The sequence below is a fragment of the Phascolarctos cinereus genome, unplaced genomic scaffold (assembly GCF_003287225.1).
Source record: "Phascolarctos cinereus isolate Bilbo 61053 unplaced genomic scaffold, phaCin_HiC Scaffold_726;HRSCAF=1367, whole genome shotgun sequence".
Taxonomy (NCBI): Eukaryota; Metazoa; Chordata; class Mammalia; order Diprotodontia; family Phascolarctidae; genus Phascolarctos; species Phascolarctos cinereus.
The window spans coordinates 359,728,198-359,752,656 of record NW_027556098.1 but is presented as its reverse complement, the minus strand read 5'-3'; the positions used below and the strand labels follow the sequence as shown (position 1 = coordinate 359,752,656).

Sequence of the window (24,459 nt, the reverse complement as noted above, 5' to 3'; positions counted from 1 at the left end):
GTGGAAATTGTAGGTGACATAAAAACAAAAGATATGGGGAGGGGGTTCAGGGAAGATGGGGGAATAGGTTAGAAAATTCCAAGCTCTTCAGATTTCCTCCACAAACAAGACAAAATAGTGCCTCAGGGTGAATGTAGAGAGGCAATAATAAATAAGAGTTGGGGCAGAGCAGTGGTCCTCCTGGGACAACTGGAGATCTGAGGAAAGACCCGAGGGATGGAGGTTTGGCCTGAGTGAAGTGCAAACACCACCAGGGTATCTCCACTGAAACAACAAACAGGAATCCCAGGGGCAGCTGAGTTGGGAGGTAACCTCAGTCACAACCACAGAAATTCTCACCTCACAGAGACTATGTGTGTGGGGGGCAGGTCAGACATCTGAGCAGGGGGAGATTGGAGGACCCTTTGCTGCTGAGGGATGCCAGGCCCAGCTGTGCTGCAAAGAAATGTCCTGGGCTGCAGCTGAAGGTGAGAAGGAACCAATACATGCCAGGTGAGTGCAGAAGCAGTGGGGTGGATGCTGCAGGCTGTGGGCACTTACAGGAGAGCTGAGTTACTGGTTTTGGTTCTAGGCCAGAGGGGAGAACTGAAGGTTATAGGCACTGGAGGGTCCTCAGGGAGCAAGAACATTTCTGGCATAGTGTGGCTGGAGAACCTAGCTTTGTCTTGGAGGGGGAAAGCAGTGCTGAGGTTGGGCCCTAGACAGAGCTCAGAAAATAGCAGTCAGAAGGACCTGAGGCCAGAGGCACCATCCCCCCACACCCTAGGACTAGAGATGACTATAATAACAAACTACTAAAAAAAAGTTTTAAAATCCAAAACAAAAATGAGTAAGCAAACCTGAAAGAACCCAACCATAGACAGCTACATTGTAGATAGAAAAGACCTGGGTTCATTTTCAGAGGAGGATACTGCAGCAAAAAAGCCTCTCCTAACCCAAAGAGTAATGTCAAATGGTCACATGCTCAAAAAGAGTTCTTTGGAAGAACTTAAAAAGGACTTTAAAAATCAAATAAGAGAGATTGAGGAAAAATTAGGAAAAAAAATAAGAACCATCCAAGAAAAACAAGAAAATTATAAAAAGAAAGTCAATAAATTAGAAAAAGAGATTCAGAATCTTAAGGAAGAAAACTCCTTGAAAACTAGAACTGGGCAAAGGGAAGCAAATGATGTAAGATACCAAGAAATAATAAAACAAAATAAAAAGAATTTTTAAAAAGAAGAAAACATGAAACGTCTCACAAGAAAAACAACCTATCTGGAGAATGGATCAAGAAGAGAAAACATAAGAATAATCAGACTACCTGAAAGCTATGATAAAAAAAGAATCTTGATACAATTTTACAATAAATAATTAAAGAAAATTGCCCCCAAAGTTTTAGAACAAGAGAGGAAAGTAGAAATAGAAAAAATCCACTGATCACCAGCTGAAAGAGATCCCAGGATGAAAACCCACAGGAATATCATAGCCAAATTCCAAAAACCCCAGGTTATGGAGAAAATTTTACAAGCAACAAGAAAAAAAAATAATTCAAATACTGCAGAACCACAGTTAGAATTACACAAAACCTAGCAGCTACTACACTAAAGGATCATGGTTCTTGGAACACCATATATCAAAGAGCAAAAGAACTGGAGTTAGAGCCAAAAATAACTTACCCCCCCAAATTAAATATAATCCTGAACAAAAAAAAGGATATTCAATGAACTGACAGACTTTCAAATTTTTGTCACAAAAAGACCAGTACTTAATAAAAAATTTGACATATAAGACCTAGGAGAAATATGAGGTAAACTCAAAGACCAATTACAAGGGATTCAATAAGGACAAACTGTTTACTTTTTATACACAGAAGTGTAAACTGCATTCTTAAGACTATCATTAGTAATTGGGTAGTTTAAAAGAAAGATTGGGGATGAGCTGAGTATGATGTAGTGATTCTAAAAAGCAAAATTGTGTAGGAAAAGGAAAAAAGAGCAATTACTTATACAAATGAGGTGTGAGAGGAAGAACTGATACAGAGGAATCAGGTGGAAGTGGAGGTGGAGGACTAGTAGTGTTGGAACCCTACTCTCATCAGATCTGGGTTGAAGAAGGAACAACATATATATCTAGGAGGCATAAAAGTCTTCTAAATTTATAAAGAAATAAGAGGTTGAGGGAACAGGATAAGGGTGTGGTTTAGAAGGGTGTGTAGATTAAGATTTAGGAGAGTGAGGGGAGAAGAAAAGGGAGGAACCCTTAGAGGAGAAGGTAGAACAAGGAAAAGGAGGGCTAGGGGAGAGGATAAGGGAGAGATTCTTTAGAAGGGTGTGGAATAGAGAGGTAGTGGTTAGAAGTAAACCAGAGGAGGGATAGGGTAAAAAGAGAGGCTGAGAAGGATACTAGTGAGGGAAAATAGGATGGAGGGAAATATACAAATAGTAATAGTAACTTTGAATGTGAATGGGATGAATTCACCCATAGAATATAAATGGATAGCAGAATGGACCACAAATCAGAATCCAACAATATGCTGCTTACAAGAAACACATTTAAAAATGAGAGATGCACACACAGTTAAACTAAAGGGCTGGAGTAGAATATATTATGCCTCAGCTGATGCAAAAAAAGCAGGGGTAGCAATGGTGATATTAAACAAAGTCAAAGCTAAAACAGATTTAATTAAAAGAGATAAACAGGGAAACTACATTATGATAAAAGGTACTATAGATAAAGAAGCAATATCAGTGCTAAACTTACATGCACCAAATACCATAGCATCTAAATTTTTAAAGGAAAAGTTAAATGAATTACAGATGGAAGTAGTACTATAATAGTGTGGGACTTTAATCTTCCCCTCTCTGAACTAAACAAATCTGACCAAAAAATAAATAAGAAAGAAGTTGAGGAAGTGAATAGAATTTGAGATAAACTAGATATGATAAATATCTCAGCAGTACATTTTACCTTTACAAAGACTGATGACACATTAGGGCACAAAATTTTATTGCTAAAAGCAGAAATATTAAGTGCTTCCTTTACAGATCACAATGAATAAAAAATTATGTTTAATAAGGGGCCATGGAAACATAGGAGGAAAACTAATTGGAAACTAAACAATCTAATCTTAAAGAATGTATGGGTTAAAAAACAAATAATAGAAAACAATCAGTAATTACACTAAATAAAATGACAATAATGAAACAACATCAAAACCTATGGGATACAGCAAAAGCAGTAATCAGAGGAAAATTTATATCTTTATGTGCTTGTACCAATAAAAAAAGAGAAAGAGCAGACCAATGAACTGGGTATGCAATTTAAAAAACTAGAAAAAGAACAAATTAGAAAACCCCAATTAAGCACAAAATTGAAAATGCTAAAAATTAAAGGTGAAATTAATAAAATTTAGTGTAAGAAAACCACTGAATTAGGAAATAAGGCTAGGAGTTGGTATTGTGAAAAAATCAATAAAATACGTAAATTATTGGTTAATATGATTTTTTTAAAAAGAGAGAAGTAAATCAAATCACTAAAATCAAAAATTAAAATGGTAAATATACCACTAAAGAAGATGAAATCAAAGTAATTATGAATTATTTTGTCCAATTATATGCCAATAAATTTAAGAACTTAAGTGAAATGGAAATATATTTATAAAATACAAATTGCCTAGGTTAGCAGAAGAGGAAATGGCGTATCTATATAGACCTATGTTAGAAAGAGAAATTAAACAGGCCATAAATGAGCTTCCTAAGAAAAAAGTACCAGGACCAGACACATTTACAAGTGAATTCTATCAAACATTTAGAGACCAACTAATTCCAATTTTAAATAAATTATTTGAAATAATAGGCAAAGAAAGAGTCCTACCAAACTCTTTTTATGAAACAAATATGATATTGATACCTAAAACAGGAAAAGTAAAAACAGAGAAAGAAAATTATAGACCAATTTCATTAATGAATATGGATGCAAAAATCCTAAATAAAATATTAGCTTAAAAAAGGGAAAAAAAGATTATCAACAAATTTGGTTTTTTTTAAGTTAGTTGAATTGAATTTTACAAAAGGAAAAAATAGTTCTAGAAAAGTAAGATGACTTGCTTGAGGTCTCAAGGCTAGTACTCAAGATTGACACAGATAATAGGACTCAAGCATTCTTTATGTTGTGTCAACAAACTTATTTTTAAAAATATTTTGATAACTGTTTTTGATGTAATTGGGTTTTTAAGCCTGTATGTTTTATTTTATTCATTTAAAATGTGATTTTGAGGAGGGAGCCATATTCTTCAGCAAGCTGTGAAAGGGATAGATGATACAAAAAATTTATAAACTCCTGTGCCAAAATTAAAAAAGGTTTTGCACAGACAAAACCAATGCAGCTGAAATTCAAATAGAGGCAGGTAAATGGGGGAAAAAACCCTTCACAGCAAGTTTCTCTGATAAGGGTCTCATTTGTAAAATATACAATTATCCCTTCTACATCATAGGGCTTAGGTGCACGGTATGGTGCTCCTGTGATCTGGAAAATCCGTATAAAATTTTTTTCTCTTTCTTTTGTACCAGAGAAGAAGTCTGAATTTTTCTTTTTCTCTTATGGGGTGTTTACAATATTTTATTGTAAAATTTGGGTTAAGTATTTAGTCATAGGCTCTGTGTCATCTGCTGGTTTTCAAGTGTTGTCTGCAGCTTCCACAAAACTCCTAAAAAAATTTCTATTTAATTTCTTATGCCAACCTATGATATGTTGAAACTGTGATGAGGAAAGTTGAGATGTGTAAGGGGTAACTGTATAGGAAATGGGACTTAAATTTATAAGAACAAGAACCATCCAAATGATATAAATAGTTTTTAGAAGAAGGAATCCAAGCTACACATAGCCATATGAAAAAAAATGCTCTAAATCATTAGTAATTGAAGAAATATAAATTAAAATGATTCCTAGGTACAACTTCACATTCTTCAGCTTGGCAAAGTTGACAAAAAAAAAAAAGGAAAATAATGAATTCTGGAGGGACTGTGGGAGAAGTTACATTAATGCATTGCTGGAACTGTGAATTAGTTCAGCCATTTCTGGAAGGCAATTTGGAACTATTAAACTGTGCACACACTTTTTTCAGTGATAGTGCTGCTAGACCTATACCTCAAAGAGATCAAAGCAAGAGGAAAAGGACATGTATGTACAAAAATATTTATAGCTGCTCTTTTTGTGGTGGCAAAGAATTAGAAACTGAGGGGGTACCCATTAATTGGGGAATGACTGAACAAGTTATAGTATATGGATGTGATAGAATATTATCACGCTAGGAGAAAGGATGAAGGGAAGATTTCAGAGAAATCTGGGCAAACTTGTGTGAAATACCCAAATTAACTATGAAGGAAGGTGCTATCTTCATCCAGAGAAAGAACTGATAAATAGAAGTATGTATATAGTATGGAGATTTTATATATATACATATATATGCATATGCACATATATATGCATATGTATGTGTGTGTATGTGGGTGTATTTGTGTCTAGTAGTAGCCATCTCTAAGGCGGGGGGGGGGTTGGGAGAAGGTAGGGAAAAAGAAGAAAGTTATATGATAGCTTTATTATATATTCAAAATGAAAAGCAAGTTGTACATAATACATTTGCAGTGACTAGTGCAAAAAAAAAAGACTTGTATGAGCTGATGCAGAGTGAATATAATAACAACAATATTGTAAATACAAACAACTCTGAAAGACTTAAGAACTCTGATCAACGCAATGACCAAATGTAATTTCAGAGGACCCATAATGAAACATGCTACCCACCTCCAGTTAGAAAGATAATGGATTCAAAGTACAGACTGAGACCTTTTCTGGTGGGGAAAAGGTGTGGGGACATGGTCAATTCAGGAATTTGCTTTCCTTAACTATAATGATACACATTTGTAATGGGTTTCTCAGTGGGGCTAGAGAGGAGCAGAAAGTGGAAAGTTGGAGGGAGAGAAAGCAGACCTGATAATAAAATAAAATAAAATAAAGGACTCCTGGATGAGATGCAGTGCTCTCTGCCACAGCAAAGAACCCTATGCCAGTTGTCACCATTCATAATATATGATGCCTTACCCTTCCCTTTCTACCTGTCTGAATTCTTTACTGGTCAAAGCTTACCTCTTATCCCATTTCTTCCATGAGGCCTAACCTGATTACTCTATCCCACAGAGATTTCACACTCCCCTGAAGTCTTTTATCCACAAGTGTGTTGGAGCCAGCTCGAGCCAGAGCTGAATGTGAAATGTGTAATGTGAACATTTACACTGCAGAATGGCATATGCTTCAAATCAGGGCTTGATTTATTGCTTTGTTCATCGTCCAGATTTAATAAAATGACAGAGAAAATGGTAATGACATAGATTAAACTTAAAAGTGTGGCCTGCATACATTTGCTGCCCCACCCCTATCTGTCGTTAAGCATTTACCAACATTTATCTGTTCAGTTTGTCTCCTTGATAAGCCCCACTAGCAGCATCCAGATTTCAACTAAAGCTTTTGAGAATTGTCCTTAAGGGGCTTTTCATTGATTCTAAGTGTTCATAAAACATAAGAGCTGGAAGGGAATTCAGAGATTTGCTTGATCTCAGATGAAGAAACTGAATCCCAGGGAAGTTAAATGACTTACCCAGGACTCTTTCCATAAAGCCTTGTTGCCTCCTTCACAGGTTTATATATGTGTATTGAATATATGTTTGTATGCAGATGTTGTGGTGTGAATATGTTCATGAAGTCTATGCCTTTTTTCTCTCTCTCTCTCTCTTCTCTCCCCTCCCATACCTGTTCTTCCCCTAACCCTGTGTACCCTAATTGGAAATTCCCACCTAGATTACAAGTTTCTTGTGGGCAAGAACCACCTGATACTGCTTTTTTATTCTTCATTCTAACACAACTAACATTTATCCAGTAATCAACACATATCTGTTGAGTAACATGTGCATTCACAGACATATAAACACTCACCGAGATATACCTTGTCACACTGATGCCAGGCTTTGTATTTTCCTATTCTCCAGGAAAATCTCTCTCTTTATTCAGTAACGTTTTTTATTATAATGAATCCACCGTTTCCACCCTACCTCCAGAATAACCCAATTAAAAACACTTTACTGAGAATTCCTGTTTGTTTTTTTTTTCTTGCAGAGTAATTAAACAACCACCAAGGGCTGGGACTGACTTTAATTAAAACACTGGTGAAGGGTTTTTAAGACATACAAGGCCGGGATTCACTCCTCTCCTGCTCAAAAATTCACTGCTAAACTGTTTGTCCCTCCAAACTGAAAGCAATCTTCTCTCCCTGCCTCCTCCCCTCCCGCGAAATGACACTCTGCCATACATTCCAAAGGATTCTTCTAGGGGGCCAAGTCGGGATTTGAGGTGTGACTCTAATTTCCCAGACTTCCAAGTAGTTTGTAGCAGAAGATGTCCACCTTCTCCACTATGAAGAAGAGAGTCACAGCCAGTGGAGAGCCCCCGCTGATCTCTCATCTCACAGCAGAACTTGGAAAAGACCCTTTCTACTTTAAAAAATTATTTTAAATAAATGTTATTGATATCTTTTCTTATATTCATCTCCAGCATTTCCCATGTATCTTTACCCCTGTTCCAGTAGTTTTTTCAATTAATAATTTTTAAAATGGGGAAAATATCAGCAGAACGAATCAACATCCAAAGATAGATATCATTTTCAGTGTTCCACATTCAGTGCCACCCCTACTTCTGCAAAAGAGCAGGGAGAGTTGGTTTTTCAAAATTCTTTGGAGTCAAGCTTGGTTATAATTTCACAGCACTCAGTTTCCATAGTTTTGGTTTTTTGATCCTTCTATTTTTATCGTAGTGATTGTGTATATTGTTTTTCTGGTTCTGTTTACTTCACCCTGAATCAGTTTTTATGTCTTCCCATGCTTTTCTGTATTCATTACCTTCACCATTTCTTAAAACACAGTGTGATGAGAGAATTTCTGGCTCAATTTTATTATTCCCATTTACTTAAGATGAGTAAGTCACATAACTAACTAGGGTCTGCAAAATCAAGCCGAAGTATTAACTTTAGCTCTGGTGTAAATGGTCAGTTTGCAAATTCTGGTATATCCCAAGTGATTAGCATCTTGTTTGACCTGATACAGATTTTCTCCTTCTGCCTTTGTTCCTCGTTATGTAAATCATTACCTTTACCTTCTGCTTTCTATAAAATTCCATTGTACCCATCCTGCTTATAATCTGTCTATAACCAAAATCTAGCTTAAAACTTCTGTTCAAGGCTCACTGATATAGGTATATAGGGAGTTGATGCTCTGAGCATATAATAAACTGTTTTCCCCTATATCTCTGCATCATTGATGGTTTTGATATTACATTATATTCATGGACTACAAATTATTTAGCCATTCACCACTGGATGGGCACCTGCTTTCTTTATAATTCTTTGCCAATACAAAAAGTGATGATATTTTGAGGTATAAGTTGCCTTTATTTTATCATTTAGCTCCCTGAAATATGTACCTAGGAGTGGGATCTCAGAAGGCATAGATGTTTTAGTCACTTTATTTAAATAATTCCATGCATTTCATGTTAGGCCAGTTCATGACACCAACAGTCCTTTAGTACACCCATTTTGGAAAGATACTTTTACCAAAAAAATTTAGTCAAATATTTACATTGTTGTTAAACCTTCCTTCTTTTTCTTTTCTTTCTTTCTTGTGAGGCAATTGGGGTTAAGTGTCTTGCCCAGGGTCACGCAGGTAGTGTCAAGCGTCTAAGGTTGGATTTGAACTCAGGTCCTCCTGACTCCAAGGCAGGAGCTATTTCCACTGCACCACCTAGCTGCCCCTCCTTTCCTTCTTTTTCAAAGAGGACCAGTGACATCACAGGTGACGTCTTGATTTTCTGTGAATTGGATTTAATCAAGGCAGAGTTGCACAAAGTCATTAGCCTCACTCTCTCTTCCTGAGTCATCGAAGTCCAGGGGCAAGAGAAGAGTCAAGATGACTAGCAATGGCCTGAGATGCGGGGATGACCTTGTCATCTTTAATGTCAGACCAAACTCTAAGCACTCCCATGAGACATTCTTTTCTCAGTTTCCTCATCTATAATATTAAGAAATGAAGCAGCCTTCCCCCGCATCATCAATTATCAATGGTATTCAATCTCTGCTCCCTATGGAAAATAAAGTTCCCCATGAGATTCCTTTGATCTTCCTATTTAATTCAGCTCAATTCAACAAGTATTTCAAAGTGCCTACTACGTGATTGGTGCTGGGATACACAGACAAAAACCAAACAGTACCTGCCCTCAAGGAGCTTACACTCTAAAGAGGGAGACAATACGTGCACAGAGAAGTAAAACAAATGTAAGGAAGAAAGTATTTGATTAGTGGTTAGACTAGGTGTCTCACATCTTCATCCAGCTTTAAATACATGATTTAGATTCAGAATCTCCCAAGTTCCTTGTATTCTCACTCACTAAAATTACCTTGTACTTACTTTGCATATATTTTGTATCTCTACATTGTTGTTGTTCCTCCTTTTTTGAAGACCAGTGACATCACAAATAAGTGAGGTCTTTACTTGTGAGTGAATTAGATTTAATTGATGCAGAGCTGTGCAAATTGTCAGCCTTACTCTCTCTTCCAGAGTCATTGAAGTCCAGGGGCAAGACAAAAGTCAGGACAATCACTTGGGATGCAGTGGATGACCTTGGCGTCTCTGATATTTCACCAAGTTCTAAGCCCTCCACAGCACTTGCTTCAGCCACCTTCGTGGTCACTGTGCACCTGTTGTTGACTAAGATCGACTGTAAGCACCTTGAGGGTGAGTACTGTTTTATTTTTATTTGTATCCCCAGAGCCTAGTACTGTGCCTGGCCCATAGTAGGCAGCATAGATATGGCAATAGGGTGTGCTCTATGTGTGTCCCACTCCTCGGGAGATAACAGATCTCAAAGCTGAGGCTCAGAGTTAGAAAGGTTTCCCAGTAATATGATGGGGTAAGGCCTCTAGTTCTTTCTAATTTTTTTTTTTTAGGCAATTGGGGTTGAGTGACTTGCCCAGGGTTACACAGCTAGTAAGTGTCAAGTGTTTGGTCTGAGGATGGATTTAAACTCAGGTCCTCCTGACTTCAGGGCCGGTGCTCTATCCACTGCACCACCTAGCTGCCCCTCTAGGTCTTTCTAGAAGAGCCTAGCAGTGCTACATAGCCAAAGATTTTCAAAAGATCGCAGATCTAAAGCTGGAAGGTGCTGTCAAGTCCAATTCCTTTGTCTTATATATGAGGACCAGAGTCTCAGATAAATGAAGTGACCTGCCCAAGGTCAACAACCAGGAAGTACATACTAAAGGGGGTGGTTGAACCCAGGTCTTCTGACCTGGAGGCAAAGTCTCTAACCACAATGCCATGGTCAACTTCAGCTGAAAGGCAGAAACTATGGTGAAACAGAAAGCAACCAGTCTACAGAGAGCAAGCCCAATGAGACCAAGGGAGCAACACTTTCCTGTGTGAGGAGCATCTCAGGAACATCAGGAGAAGGTCTCAGGGGTGCTGGAAGTTGCCCCTCCACTTAGGTTCCCCTCATAAGGGCCCCATTTCTATATATGCTTGCTCACCCCATTAATGGTGTATATTTTTATGGTAGATGCTCCCAAAGTTTATTGATGAGAAGAGGAATGCTGTACATTGAACAAGAATTGGCTTCATTAGTTAATTACAAGAATTTGATTGAAGAATTTAAAACTTAAACATCTGGTAAGGGATGTACTGTTCTCTAGGATAGGAAGATGAAGAAATTCTAATCTGGTTTGACCAATTTTGGTAAGTTCATTAATTGGTTAAAGATAAAGATCACGCAAATTGGCTGTATTTTTATGTATTCCTGGTTATCACTACAACTAAAATTTGGTATTTTTTGTCTTGTTTTATAAGTTTTTATTTTTAGGATAAAGTTGTGTTGTACATTTTTTAAATTTTAGTTAAATTTTATTTACTTTAGCTTTATAAATAAAAAGAATCTCCTTTATGATTGAGTATTCAATGAACATTTGCTTTTTAAATTAAAAAAAAATTGTTCCTGTGTGTGTACCTTAATGAAATGTTTTATGCAATATGGTAGGTCCTTTTGAAATTCTGGCTGAATGGTTTATAACCTCATTTTATGACTTCCCTGAATATATCATTTTGTGGAGTTAGTACTAGCCACTGGGGAAATCAGGAAGGACATTATGTAGCAGATGACACTTGAGCTGGGCTTGGAGGGAGATAAGGACTCCCAGAGGCTGCAATGAGGAGGTACAGTTTTCCAGATATGGGGTACCACCCACACAAAGTCATGGAGGCAGGAGATGGAATGCCCTATCATAATGTAAGCCAATTTGCCTGGAACCTAAAAGTTCATAGAACTCGAGAGTTATTTGAAATCTATCTGGGAAGGTAGGCTGGAGTCAGATTATGAAGGGCTTTAAATGCCGATAAAGGAGTTAGTATTTTATCCTAGAGGCAACAAGGAACAGAGCTTCTGAAGTTAAAGAACGGTTGAAGATATGTGAGAGGCTGGTGAATCAACTTTTCAGCATTGTAAAGGACAGGGATGAATCATTCTGGTACTTAAAGTATGGCAGAAGGTTATAGGAAAAGCAGTTTATATTCTAACAATGCTTCTAAGAGTATTTCCTTTTTTTTCCCCCTGGTCCCATTTCTCCATATTTCTCTATCTTTGTGTCCATTTGTCTCTCTGTCTCTCTTTCCTTCTGCTCTCTCTTTTCCTCTTCTCTTTCCTTCTGCTGTCTCTTTTCCCTTCTCATTTCCTCCCATTTTTCTTTCCCTTTTTTTCTGACTCTCCACCCTTCTCCATATTTTTTCTTACTTCCCTCTCATTCTCTGACCATCATATGAAATAAAATGGTTTAGTGGCAATGGCATCAGACTGGGAGTCAGGAATACTCAGGTTCAAATCCTGACTCAGGTGGTAATTATATGATAGTGAGCAGGTAACTTATCCTTTTAGTTCCTTAGTTTTCTCTTCTGTCAAATGAAGATGATAGCTTTTAAAATTCCTTCCAGCTCTAAATCTGCTACCCTTTATTTATTGAATAAAGATTTGTTTAACCCAGGTTTTCCTTTAAAAGCAGTTGTTGAAAAATGAGATGAAAAATATGCATTTCTTGCCCTCCTTTATATAAGTGGTTGACTATGGATATGGAGTGTTGCATATGCTACTGTTAGCTTTGGCTAATGGGTTGGTTCATTTTGCTGAGCTGATTTTTTTCCTCTCTCTTTTTCAAACTTTGTTACAAGGAATGGCTTCCTGGGGAGGGAAGTATATACTAAAAATGAAGGTGATGTAAAAACAAAAAGAGCAATCCAATTTTTAAAAATGAGAGCAGTGAAGTTGAGTGGCTTATATTTCTCTAAGTAAAAAATAGGAAAAATTTCTCTTTAGTCACTTTTAGGGGATTTCTTTCAGTGAGCTTGTTGCCTTGTTTACAAAAAAAAAAATCCCCTCTCCCACCATTGCTTTTAGAGTTCATCCTTCCCTGGTGGTGGGAGGTGGAGAAGGAAAGAGACAGAAATTCTCTTTTACTGCATGAGGCAGGGCCCCAATGCAGGGGCTTTGAAGTCAGCTTCTAGTTCTTACCCCTCCTCCACCTTCTGCCCTGGCTCAGCTCTGTATTATCTGCATGACATCTTAGCAAGCCTCTTCCATAGAGAAGCTGACCTTCTGTGTCAGGGCTCATCTGGATTTACTTTCTGCCTGAAGGAGCTGGAGAAAGGAGTGGGAAATCAATTTCTCTTCACCCAGAAGGGTTAGTTTTCAATAACTTTTAAAGGAGATAGATGGACAGACAGACAGAATGGTGATAGAAAGAGATAATCAGGAAGAAAGAGAGGTAGACAAAGAGGAAGAAAAAAGAGGGAGACAGAGGGAGAAACAGAGAGAAGAAAAGGAGAGCAGATTAAGAAGAGGAAGAGAAAAAAGGAAAGACAGACAGAACAGAAGTGGGAGAAAAGAAAGTCAGAGAGCAGACTAGGATGAAGACTGAAGGATAGAGGAGAGAGGGACGCAGACAGACAGGGGGCGGGGCAGCGGCGGGAAAGAGGCGCTGTCTTCTAGAAGGCTGAGGCACGTTCTTGTAGCTCAATCTACCAGCCTGGCTCTCCTATTCCTGCTCGCTCCCTCTTCTCTTTTCCAGGATGTGCGGAGGAGACTGCAATACGGGGTGGGGGTCGGGAAACGGCCGCCATGGTCAGACCCCCTTGTCAAGGCCATTGAGGTCTTCGACAACCCTCCTCACACACACCAAGCGCGCACACACAAACACACATACACAGCCCCCCATACACACACACACACACACGCACACACCTCCGTCCCTGCAGGCGGCTCGGGGCCAGCGGGGCAGCGCGGACATTCGGGAAAGGCCCGCCTCCGGGTCTGCACCTGGAGAAACGGTGGGTGCCAGGGGCGGGAGCCGGGAAGAGGTCCCTGGATCTATGGGATGGTGACCTGAGGGCGCCGGGCTCCAGGGAGGCCAGATGGTCGTCCCTTGCTGGCCCAGAGGGCCCAATTCTTTTTTGTAGTTTAGCGGATGGGCTGCGGCCGCAGATGGAACCCTGGAAGGCTACAGGTTCAGTTCTGCAGTGGACAGCACCTGGACAGAGCTTTTTCTGCCGGGGAAGGTGACTATCTCAGTTAGGCCCAAAGTAGGTTTGGCTACTTGAATTACCCGGATAATACCTGCCTGGCCACGTAGACTTACGCTCTGACCTAAGTCTGCCCCCTTAATTTGCTCATATTTTGCTCCAGAGCCTGGCCCTAGGGCTACTGCTGCTTGATCTGTGATAGCTCATTAGCACCAGGGCTCTAGCGCAGCTACGCCCAATTTGCATATATCTGCGTATATCTACATACACCTGCGTTTCTCCCCTTCTCGGTCCATTCACATTTTTTTCTCCTTGAATTTTTCTAAGAAAGTCAAATTCCTTGGAAAATCTCTCTCATCCCTACCCTCAGGTGTAGGGTTGGGCTGTGAGCCCCTTAATTCCCCTGCCCTACCCGGTTTAATACCCTGCACCTGATGGAAGGACCGACTAAGATCCCTCACATGCCAATTCTGTCTGGGTCTAGAGGTACCAAGACTAGGTCACTGGGGGCTATGGGTCGGGGGTCACTGTGAACTAGGGCTGCGGCGTGAGGCTTCAGCTGCTGTTTGAGGGGGGAGGGGGGACTGCTAAGGTAAAAGAGAGTTGGAATGAAGAGTAGAGGAGGAGTGGGGTTAGGAATAGGCTATTTCGGTAAAGTGGAACTGTTGGACGGGCCTCTTGAGGTATTCATTTTGGCAAACACTGATTAAGCACCTACTAAGTGCCAGCTAAAAGGCTCCCTTTACCAATTTCCCTAGGGCTGAAGGAAATGAGAGTGGGGAATGGAAGTGCGTAATCTTCCACAGAGTTATGAAGATGTGGAGGAGGGAGTCTGGGAGGAAGGTTGAAAGTTCAGACAATCAATCTCCAGCAACCTAAAAGAGGTTCCCAGGGCCTTGTTCTCCTCAGGGTCACTGCCCTTCCCAATATCCCCCTCTGCCTTCCCATTCAACTTCCAAGGGTAGAACCCAAAGAACTAATTCCATTCCTTATTCCTGGGCCTTCCCCCAGTTCTCTGAGGGTAATATTGAGTCAGGCCTCCTTAGGGATTTCCTCTTTGGCTTTCAGGCCTGGAGGTCCCTAGAGATCATCTTTAAAAAAAAAAAAAGCTAGTATTTATCTGTATCCCTGCCTCTGCCTAGGCTTCCTTTGGGAGATAGTTCTGCCCACCAGGGAACAACTCCCTCCTGATTTCCTTACTCTCCACCCCCAGCACACAGGGACACAACTTTATATGAGAAAACTGTCATGTACATCTGCTAGTACATAGTAGACCCACTTAGTTCCCCACACAAACACCACATAGATAAATTACTATTAGATTCTAAATTCTTTGAAGGGAAAACCCCACCAGATATTCCCTCCCTAGCTTCCTAATCCCATAGTGAGGATTAAGTAAATATTTGATGAATAAAATAAGATATGAACCAAGAGAGGCTGCCATAGCCTAGTAGGTAGAGAACTAACTGGCCAGATAGCCAGGAAGACCTGGCTACAGTCCTTCCTCTCCTTGACAGATACTGGCTGTGTGACCCTAGGCAAGTCATTTAACCTCTAAGTGTTCTAGGCAACTCTCCATGACTATAAATTGCAGATAGGGTACTTACCTTAGTAGAGGAACTTCCCATTGAAGTCACAGGTTCCATCTCTATTCCTACGTACCTAGAGATATGTACTTGAATAGACACAAATATATAGAGTGTGCATTAGGATAAGTACAATAGGAAACTTGTCAGGTCACAATGAGAGATGCTTTTTAAAAAATATTTTAATATATTTTGCTTTGACACAGATGATATATGCCAACAAATATTTGCTATACATAACACATGCCCTAAAACACTTGAACAAAGCTGCCTTAAAGAGTAACTCTTCCACCAAGTCACTTCCTAGTTCTGTAATTTGTTGTCCCCCCTTCCCCACACTTTTCAATAGAAAGAAAGGACTTGTACTTTAGCTTTAATAATTTGGCACCAACATTGAAGATGAGGAAACCTGTTCTTTTGAAAAAATATTTTATAGTTACAGAGCATGTCAGTTAGCTCATTTGATCTCTGTCATTGTCATATGGAAGTAAGTAGGACCTATATTATTACTGTCATCTTCCAAATGAGGAAAACAAGGCCCATACAGGTGCAGAGTTCTGTCCTTGACCACATGACTATGGTCTGTTTTTTTAAAAAAAATTATTATCTATTGTTTTTATAATATGGACTCTTTTTTTAATGACGGTTTAAAAAAAGTAGTGAGGTTTAAATATAGAAAATCCTCCCTACACTTTTTTTTTCTAATTAGTTAGGGCCTAATTTTGTAAGGTTAACCTCCTGGTGAAGGCTCCAGCAGACAGTCACAAACAGGGGGCGCAATTTCCAAACTTTGCCGAGTGTGTGCACTGGCTCTGCCGACGTTCCACACAAACACAATTCACAGGCATGCACACTGCCCCTTCTACATCCTCTAATTAGGGCTCCTGTGGCCTAGGTTGGGGAGAAGAATGGTTTGAAGCTTATCCTGTCCAAGATTTCCCCGTCCTCTCCGTTACACATCATACACGCCCGCACTGGGTTAATGCTGACCACATAGACAACCTTCGCTCAAGGTCAAGGACTGATTTTCTCTCTCTCTCTCTGTTTTGCTGCTTAACTGTAGAGCGAAAAGATACAAATAATTTCAGGCTCCCTCCACCAAATACAAACACAGCACCAGTCCCAGCCAGGCCAGCTAGTCCTCTCTCCCTCGGAAGGGCTTAGCTGATACAGGTTCCTGAACTCCCTTTAGAGAGGAGTCTGGTAAGAGCTGTAGCTGTTAAGGGAAATGAGAGGCGGGAGAGGGACAAGAATAAGAGAGAAGACGGATTCTCCACAGATTCTGCAGCCCCTGTGTCCTCCCCAGGTGGAGCTGTGACGCCAAGGCCTATGAAGAAAAACCAAATGTGGTGCGCCCCCCCCCCCACTCCGCCCCAATGAAACGGGCCGCGGCTACTATCGAGTCAGAGAAGAGGCTCAGAGCCCAAATGGGTTGGGGTCCAAATAGACCGCGGGTTACCAGTCACAGTTCAAATCTACAACACCTGGATGCACGCTAGAAAAGGCACTTTGAGAAAAGCCAAAGCCTCACGAGACTCTCTCCAGTTCCCTCCTTGATGATAACCTCGAGAGTGGACGAGAGGTCCGTAGCCCTGAGACAGGGAAAGTTTTACCCCGGGGTTCCGGGCACTCAGCACCCACGGAGGTCCTTCCAGGTCTGGGTCCCTGCTAGAGAGGTTTCCCTTGGGGTGGAAGATCTAAGCTTCCTCCTATTCCCCAGTATGGGCTTACGAGTGTGGGTCTGTCCCCCTCTCTGTAGATACCCCATCTTTGCATCTTCACCCCACGGGCTGTACCGGGTGCCTCACCCTGCTCGTTCAGGGGATCTCGGGTCCCTAAGAGGCGATTCTCCCACGCGTGAACACGTGCGGATCTTCGCTTCGTAGGACCACGCCCCCTGCGCCTACTGCTCCGCAGGGATTGGTGGGGAACCCTTCCCCCTCCCGCGGCCCTAGCCCCGCCTCATTCCCTCCAGAGCTCCACCTCCCAGAGAAGAAGCCCCGCCTTCCTTGGATGTAGATTGGCTGAGTCCCACGGACTGCGTTTGCTGTTTGGCCCCGGCAGGTGACGGTCTCAGATGCGTCCCCGCCCCCTGCCTGGGCCGGGGTCCGGAGAGCGGCTCCGTGGGGCGGGGGCCAGGACTGGGGCTAGGGATACGGCCGGGGCTGGGCCAGGGGCTGGAGCCAGGGCCAGGGCTGGAGCTGGGGTCCGGGCGGCCGCATTGACATCTCTGTCAGCTGGACCATGGAGATTGGCGCTTGCCCGAGCCCCCAGCGCCTGCTTATCTGCCTGCAGCCGCTCTTCCTCTCGCTCCTTTTGGGGCCCAGCCGGCCTGTCACCGCCGAGGAGGGTAAGTCTGGGACCCGAAGCCAGGGGGCTAGAGAGCTACAGGGGTCAGTGGTCGGCGTTGAGGAGCCAGGGCCCAGAGGGCTGGAGGGTCTGGAGCGGGGGGAGCCAGAGAGTCAGGAGAGGCTACGGAGATCGGGGGGTGTGCGTAGACAGGGCCAAAGACTAGTAAGGTAGAGAGACTGAGGGGAGGAGGGAAGTCCGAGAAACCAAAAAGGGATGGAGCCACGGGATGATAGGGCTAGTTGGGGGGGGGAGGGTGTATTGGGAGGCGGGGCATTTTGTGGTACTTGGAGAAAAGATGTTCCGAGACACTGAGGGAGGAGTGTCTGGAAGACTAGAGGGGGTTTCCAAGACTTGGGGAGATGTCCAAGAACTGCAGATGGGGAGGAATATTGGGGGTCCTGGATGCTGAAGAGAACTTCCAAAAGACTAGAGAGGTGTCTGAGAAAAGAGGATATTGCGGGATGTATAAGGGAGACCTTTGCGAGGGAGATAGAGGACAAGGAAGAGATAAGGATGGTGGGTAGATCTCAGATTGGCTAAGGGGCTGAGGAGATGGGAAAACGTGGGAAATGAGGAAGACCAGGAGTGGGTGAGATAGACCAAAAGGCCAGAAAATCAAGAAGACAAGCAAGAGCCCGAGTCGCTGTCCATGGTACTGCCAACCTCAGCCGATTCTCTGGTCAGAATAGGGCGGACCCAAGGGCTGGGCTCCTCCCTCTGTTGGCTGTAGCTGGGCCGAGACACACGTCTGGAAGCAAAGACTGTTCTGGGGGCCGCTCCCCACCCCTGGCTTTAGTTGGCTACCCTAGGGCAGCTGTCTGTCATAGTAACTCTGGCTCTGGGCGACTTCTCAGATGCTGCCTTATTAGCAGAGGGGCTGATCAATGTCCTCATACCTTCCCCAGGAGAAAGCCATCAGGTGTTTAAGAGGGCTACCCCTCTGAAGTTCGAAGCCATTTCCCTTCTTTCTCTAAGCTTACGTGAAGGACGTGAGAAAAGATAGCTAGAGAAAATGTAGAGAGGGCTTAATCCTTCCCCTATCTGAGGATTTAGACATGGAGTGTAAGGGGATAGTCTGAGTTTAGACTGGCAGAGAGATACCTTGGAAACTCATTTGAGGGTCTACTTTGACAAAAAAAAATGGATTCAAATCCCAGCTCTCTTACTACCTACATGCCCTTCCTTATTCAAGTCACTCTCTCCACTTCGTCAGTACTTCATATGTAAGGAGATAAGATTGTACCACTGAAGTCCCAGAGAACTTCCAATATTACGTATCATGATACAATCTTCCCCTACCACTGGAATGCCAGGTGAAGAGGGGAGCACGGCAGAGATTGGGAATATTTCTGGAGAGGGAGCTGGGTTTTGTTGACCTGGACATTCCCCTCCATTTAGCATCTCTATCTATAAAGAGACACCTTTTCTACCATGCTAGTCAAACTTAAAGGCAGGAGCTAGGCCAGATGCCTATAGGATTCTGCTATACCAGTCCCTATAATATCCCTCTGGCTTACAAAGATCATACAATCTAAGGAGTCAGAGTTATCCCAAGAGACTTCTAAGGGTTTCTGATCCTCTTTTTAGATGAATCAGCTTAAAGTCTCTACACAGAGATTCAAAATGTTCACTCCTCACTCCAGCCATTGGCATTCCTCCTCAGGGATCTAGGGGTATAGAAGGAGCCCTGATTTATCCCACTGCACTCCTTAATCCTGTTTGGGACATCTCCACCCCTCCCACTGCACTAACATTTTTCACTCCCTCTTTCTAGTTGTCCTTCTGGATTCCAAGGAATCCCAAGCTGAGCTAGGCTGGACTGCACTACCCAGTAATGGGGTGAGTCTTTCCTTCTCTTTCCTGCTCCTTGAGTGGTAAGGGTAGAAATGGGAGTGGTGAGTCCTTCCACCTCCACATGGGCTGAAGTCAGAGTCCTCTTTAGTGATAGATCCTTAGGCAGCTCTGGGGCTGCAGCCCTTCTCTCTCCAGATTATGGTTACACACAGCCAATTGGGAGTCTTGGCTCCTCTGGCCAATTAGCCAGTCCAAGAAGCCAGCTGCTCTCCTCTGGGAGTAGCTGACAATAACTGCCTTGCCTTCTCTTTTCCACCCCTTTGAAGGACACAGTCCATCCAGTCTGTCTGTTGTGGGCCTCAGAATTCTAGACACCAAGGTTCTGGGCTCAAGAGTTCCGAGCTTCCAGGGCCCAGTTGGTGTGAGATCTATACTGCAATGCAGCTGCTGTCACTGCAGCTCAAGTGCAGTTTGGTCACCAGGAAGCTGGTATCAGCCACCTGCTCTACAGATGTCTGATTATCTGTCAGTGTACTGATAGGGGTGGGGAAGAAGACCATAGGTTACCAAGGGGACAAGGTTAGATTAAGAGCCTCAGCTGGAGAGTCATTGACATCTGGTTTCTGTAGCCAACTGTTGGAAGGTGCAGTCTGGGGACAAATAAAGGTGCTCCATTTTACCTCAGTTTCCCCATTTGTAAAATGATTATCCGTAGCAAATGTTTACTGCCATGTTCTCTCACCCCACTACCCAACATGTTTTATCAGGACAAATCATCTTCTGCTGTATGCTCATGGCATGTAGATTTATTTAATATGAAACTGAATGAAAAATTATTATATAGGCAAATCTTAAATGGAAGTCCTTACAGTGTGTATCAAAAACAAAGAGATATGACTATTGGGTAATTCCTTTTACTACTTCCTTCCACAACAGAAATTATCAACAATCCCAGCTTGGTTAGACTGTATAGGCTGTTATCACCACTGGGCATCATGTAGTGGAAAAGGGTACCAGATTTGGAATCAGAGAATCTGGGCACTGATACTACCAGGGTGATCTTGGACAAGTCACTTTTCTCTCTTCAGGCCTTGCTTTCCTCATGTGTAAAATGAGGGAGTTAACTACGTAGTGGCTAAGGTACCTGCCAGATCTAACATGATCTGACTCTATAAAATATGGTTTCTCTATAGGCATTGGTGTTGGACAGTGCCTTGCACAAAACAGGCCCTCAGTAAATATCTGTTGATTGATTGAGTCAGTGTCCTTCCCATTGACCAGCCTCAACCAATTAACAAAGATTTATAGGAAGTCTGCTACATGTAAGGCACTGTCCAACGCTGATACCTCTGGTAAGTCATGGAGAGCTCCCAGGGTCACAGACCCAAGTGTCAGAGACGGGTTTCTATCTCTGCACTCTATCCACCATAACACATTACTTCTATCAATAGTAATACCAAAATAGCTCAAATCCCTACAGTGTTTAAAATTGTACAGTACTCATTCATTTTCCTATTTCATGCTCATAAAAGTCCTACGAAGGAAGCGGGGGGTGGGGGGACTTGGAATCAGGGAACAATGGATTAAAATCCTGCCTCTGAAACTTACCATGTCTGAGATTCTGGACAAACTCAATAATAATAGCTTACATTAACATATTGCTTTTAAGATTTTCCAAGCATTTTACATACATTGTCTCTTTTTATCTCTCACAGCAACCCTGTGAGGTAAAAGCTATTATCACCTCCACTTTACAGATGAGGAAACAGCAGACAAAAGAGGTTGAGTGACTTCCTCTACTTCACTAAGCTAGTGTCTAAGAAAAGATTTGAGCAGAAGTTTTTCTAACTCCAAGTCTAGTAGTCTATACACTAACTTCTATGAATGTCAGATAATTCCCTAGTACTTCTTTAATAAGTAGTAGATAGGTTTTGGTGGAGAGAATTTACACACCAGGAGTTCCCTGAAGCTATCACAGATCACATATATTTGTATGGAAAGACTTGGACCTAAGTCCTTTCATGGAGTAGCCTTGGCCTGAGCTTGTGGATGCTATGGCAGGTGACTACCTTCTAAGAGAAAGCCCCAAAGGCTCTGGAGTGTTTGATCATCCAAGGACAGAGGATTTCGATCAGACTAGTCTAATTTAATGCCTTAATTTTACAGATGATGAAACTGAGGACAAGTGAGGGAAAGTTTGTTAGAGGTTCATAGGGTTTAGAATTTGAAGGAACCTCATTTTACACAATAGAACCAGAGGGAAATGGACTTGCCCAAGGCTGCATTATATGTCAAAGGCAGTGTCAAGGCTCGATCCATAAAATCAGAATGTTAGAGCTTGTAAGGAAGCTTAGAAATCATCTAGTGTACTCCTCAAGAAGATCAAGTTCAAATCCTAGTAACTGTGTGACCTTGGACAAGTCGTTTAACCTCGGTCTCAGTTTCTTGAAATGTAATATGGGAATTATAATAGCACCTACCTCCCAAGATTGCTGGATGGAGCGTATAAAATAAAATTTATAAAGCACCTAGCACAGTGCCTGGCACTTGGTAGGCACTCTGTAAATGCTACTTCTTGTTGTTGTTATAATTTTAGATGTGAGGAAACTGAGATTCCTGGAAGTTAAGTGATTTGTCCAAGATCACACAGCTAGTAAGTGGGGAGTCAGAATTTGAACCCATATTTTCTAGCTGTGAGCATCCAGTGCTCTGTCTGCGGTACTACATACCACCCTGTGCAAAACAGGCAGCCTTCTTCTCCTGCTGGACACTCATCTGCCCTTCTCCCCCCTGCCCCTTTCTGCAGTGGGAAGAAATCAGTGGAGTGGATGAGAACGACCGACCAATCCGAACCTACCAGGTGTGCAACGTGCTGGAACCCAACCAGAACAACTGGCTGCAAACAGGCTGGATTGGGCGGCGTGGTGGGCAGCGGATTTTCATCGAGCTCAAGTTCACACTTCGGGACTGTAGCAGTATCCCAGGGGTGGCAGGATCTTGCAAGGAGACCTTCAACCTCTACTACACTGAGGCAGAAGCGGAGGCTGGGGCAGGAGTAGAGGGGGAGGGAAAGGGCGGGGCTGGTCTAGGTGGAAGCCTGAGCGAGAGCCGCCAGCGCAAGGTGGCTACCATCGCAGCAGATGAGAGCTTCACCCAGGGTGATCTGGGCGAGCGGAAGATGAAGCTCAACGTGGAGGTGAGGGAAATCGGGCCACTGAGCAGGGACGGCTTCCACTTGGCCTTCCAAGATGTGGGCGCCTGCGTGGCACTGGTCTCCGTGCGAGTGTATTACAAGCAGTGCCTGGCCACAGTGCAGAACCTGGCAGCCTTCCCAGACACTGTGGCGGAGGCTGCCTTCTCGTCGCTGGTGGAGGTCACTGGCACGTGTGTGGCCCATTCAGAGGGGGAGCCCGGCCGCCCTCCCCCCTCGAATGCACTGCAGTGCCGACGGGGAGTGGCTCGTGCCTGTCGGCAGGTGTAGCTGCAGCGCTGGCTTCCAAGAGCGGGAGGAGTCCTGTGAAGGTAAGTGGACGTTCTACTGAGCTTTGGCAACACTTTGTAGACATGACCTCATTCAAGTCTCAACACCACCCAGTGGCAATAGGAAAACCAGGGCTTGTTATTCTTGTTTGACAGATGAAGAAACCGAAACTCAGAGGGGAAGTGACTTGCCCTCTGTCCGGATTCAAACGAAGCAGGGTATTAGACTGCCTCTGATAACAGCAATAATAACAGCTTACATTTGCATAGCATTGTTCAAAGCACAACAGCCCAGTGAAGTAGAGAACTCCCCATTTTACAGATTTGAAGGGTGAGAATTTAAATGACTTGCCCAAAGTCACAAAGTAACTGAGCTGCCGTTTGAACTCAGGTCCTCTGAGTATGTATCTAGTGTTCTTACACCCATTGACTCAGATGGATGAGGAAGGGCTTTAATGAAGTGAAAGGGAAGGTTACTTGGTCTACACTAGATAGGAGTCCTTTTGGAAAGGTGAATGTGAAATCTTTGTGAGGGTACAGTCAGAGCGGGAAGTCTGATTTCCCAGGGTGGGATTCCTCTTCAGAGCCTGGTGCAGACCCATTCCCATTTCCATGAGGAGTAGGGGTCCTGGTAGACTGTCTAGGAGCTTATATCACTGTTGATTCCTCCTTCTCCCCTAACCACTTCAGGAAAAAAAGCAAATAGTGAAGTTCCCCCATTGCCTTACCAAGGTCCAGGATAAAGTCCCATTAGCCTTGAGGAAAGCCCAACTTGCATATGGGCCCATGGGAAGACAAGAAGGAGCCCAAGTCTATGGTGAGCGCAAGGGCAGGCAGATTTGGGGGGTATCATATCTTAGGCACTGCTTTGATCATGTCACTCTGTTTGATAGCCTTCATTGGCCTCCTACAGCTCACTTAGTCTGGCATTTTTCCTCTACTATTTGATGTCACCCAACTCATCTTTGTTTATCTTCTACTGTTCTCCAGCATGCAAAGTACACTCCAGCCAGACTAAATTACTGTACAGATCTCATACTTTCCCACCTCTGTGGCTTTGGTCACAATATTCCCCGAGTCTTCTCCCATCTCCTTCCCAACATTATCTCAATCTGTTGCCATCCTACTTCAAAGCCCAACTCAAATACAACTTCATCCCAGAAGCCTTCCCTGATTCCTTCAGTCAACACTTCCTTTTCAGTCTTCACAGAGTACTTTGTATGTTTGATTCGTATTAAATCACATAGCTATCTGAGTATACATCATATCCACCTGCTAGACTGTGAGCTCCATGGAGGCAAGAATTATGTTTTGTTCATCTTTGTATCCCTTTCTCTGTGCCCAATACAGTGCATTGGATATAATAGTTAATTAATAAATTTTTGTTGAGTTGAATTGAGATCCCTCTCTCCATCTCCCTCTAATTTCTAGGGATTCCATCCCCAAACTGGCTCATCAGTTCCAAGTCTTGGCACCCACATCTGAATCTACCCTTCCACACTGCCAATGGTTTCCTCTGAATTCCTGCCCCTGTCCTATATCTTGAGGAACCTTAGGCCTTGTTGTATGCAAGGCTCGGATGGGTTGAGCATTCAGACTGCAGTTCTATG

The 24,459-nt window shown here is 42.6% G+C and overlaps 1 protein-coding gene across 1 annotated transcript in view; it reads left to right on the top strand.

Annotated features, from left to right (window-relative positions):
• The first annotated feature begins 17,317 nt into the window (after window positions 1-17,317).
• Window positions 17,318-24,459, top strand: part of EPHA10 (EPH receptor A10) — a 44,694-nt gene continuing 37,552 nt past the window's right edge. The window contains 4 exon segments of the mRNA XM_020983624.2: window positions 17,318-17,573; window positions 19,350-19,414; window positions 22,176-22,790; window positions 22,792-22,891. Coding sequence (XP_020839283.2) covers window positions 17,468-17,573; window positions 19,350-19,414; window positions 22,176-22,790; window positions 22,792-22,891 — 886 coding nt within the window. The 5' untranslated portion in view covers window positions 17,318-17,467.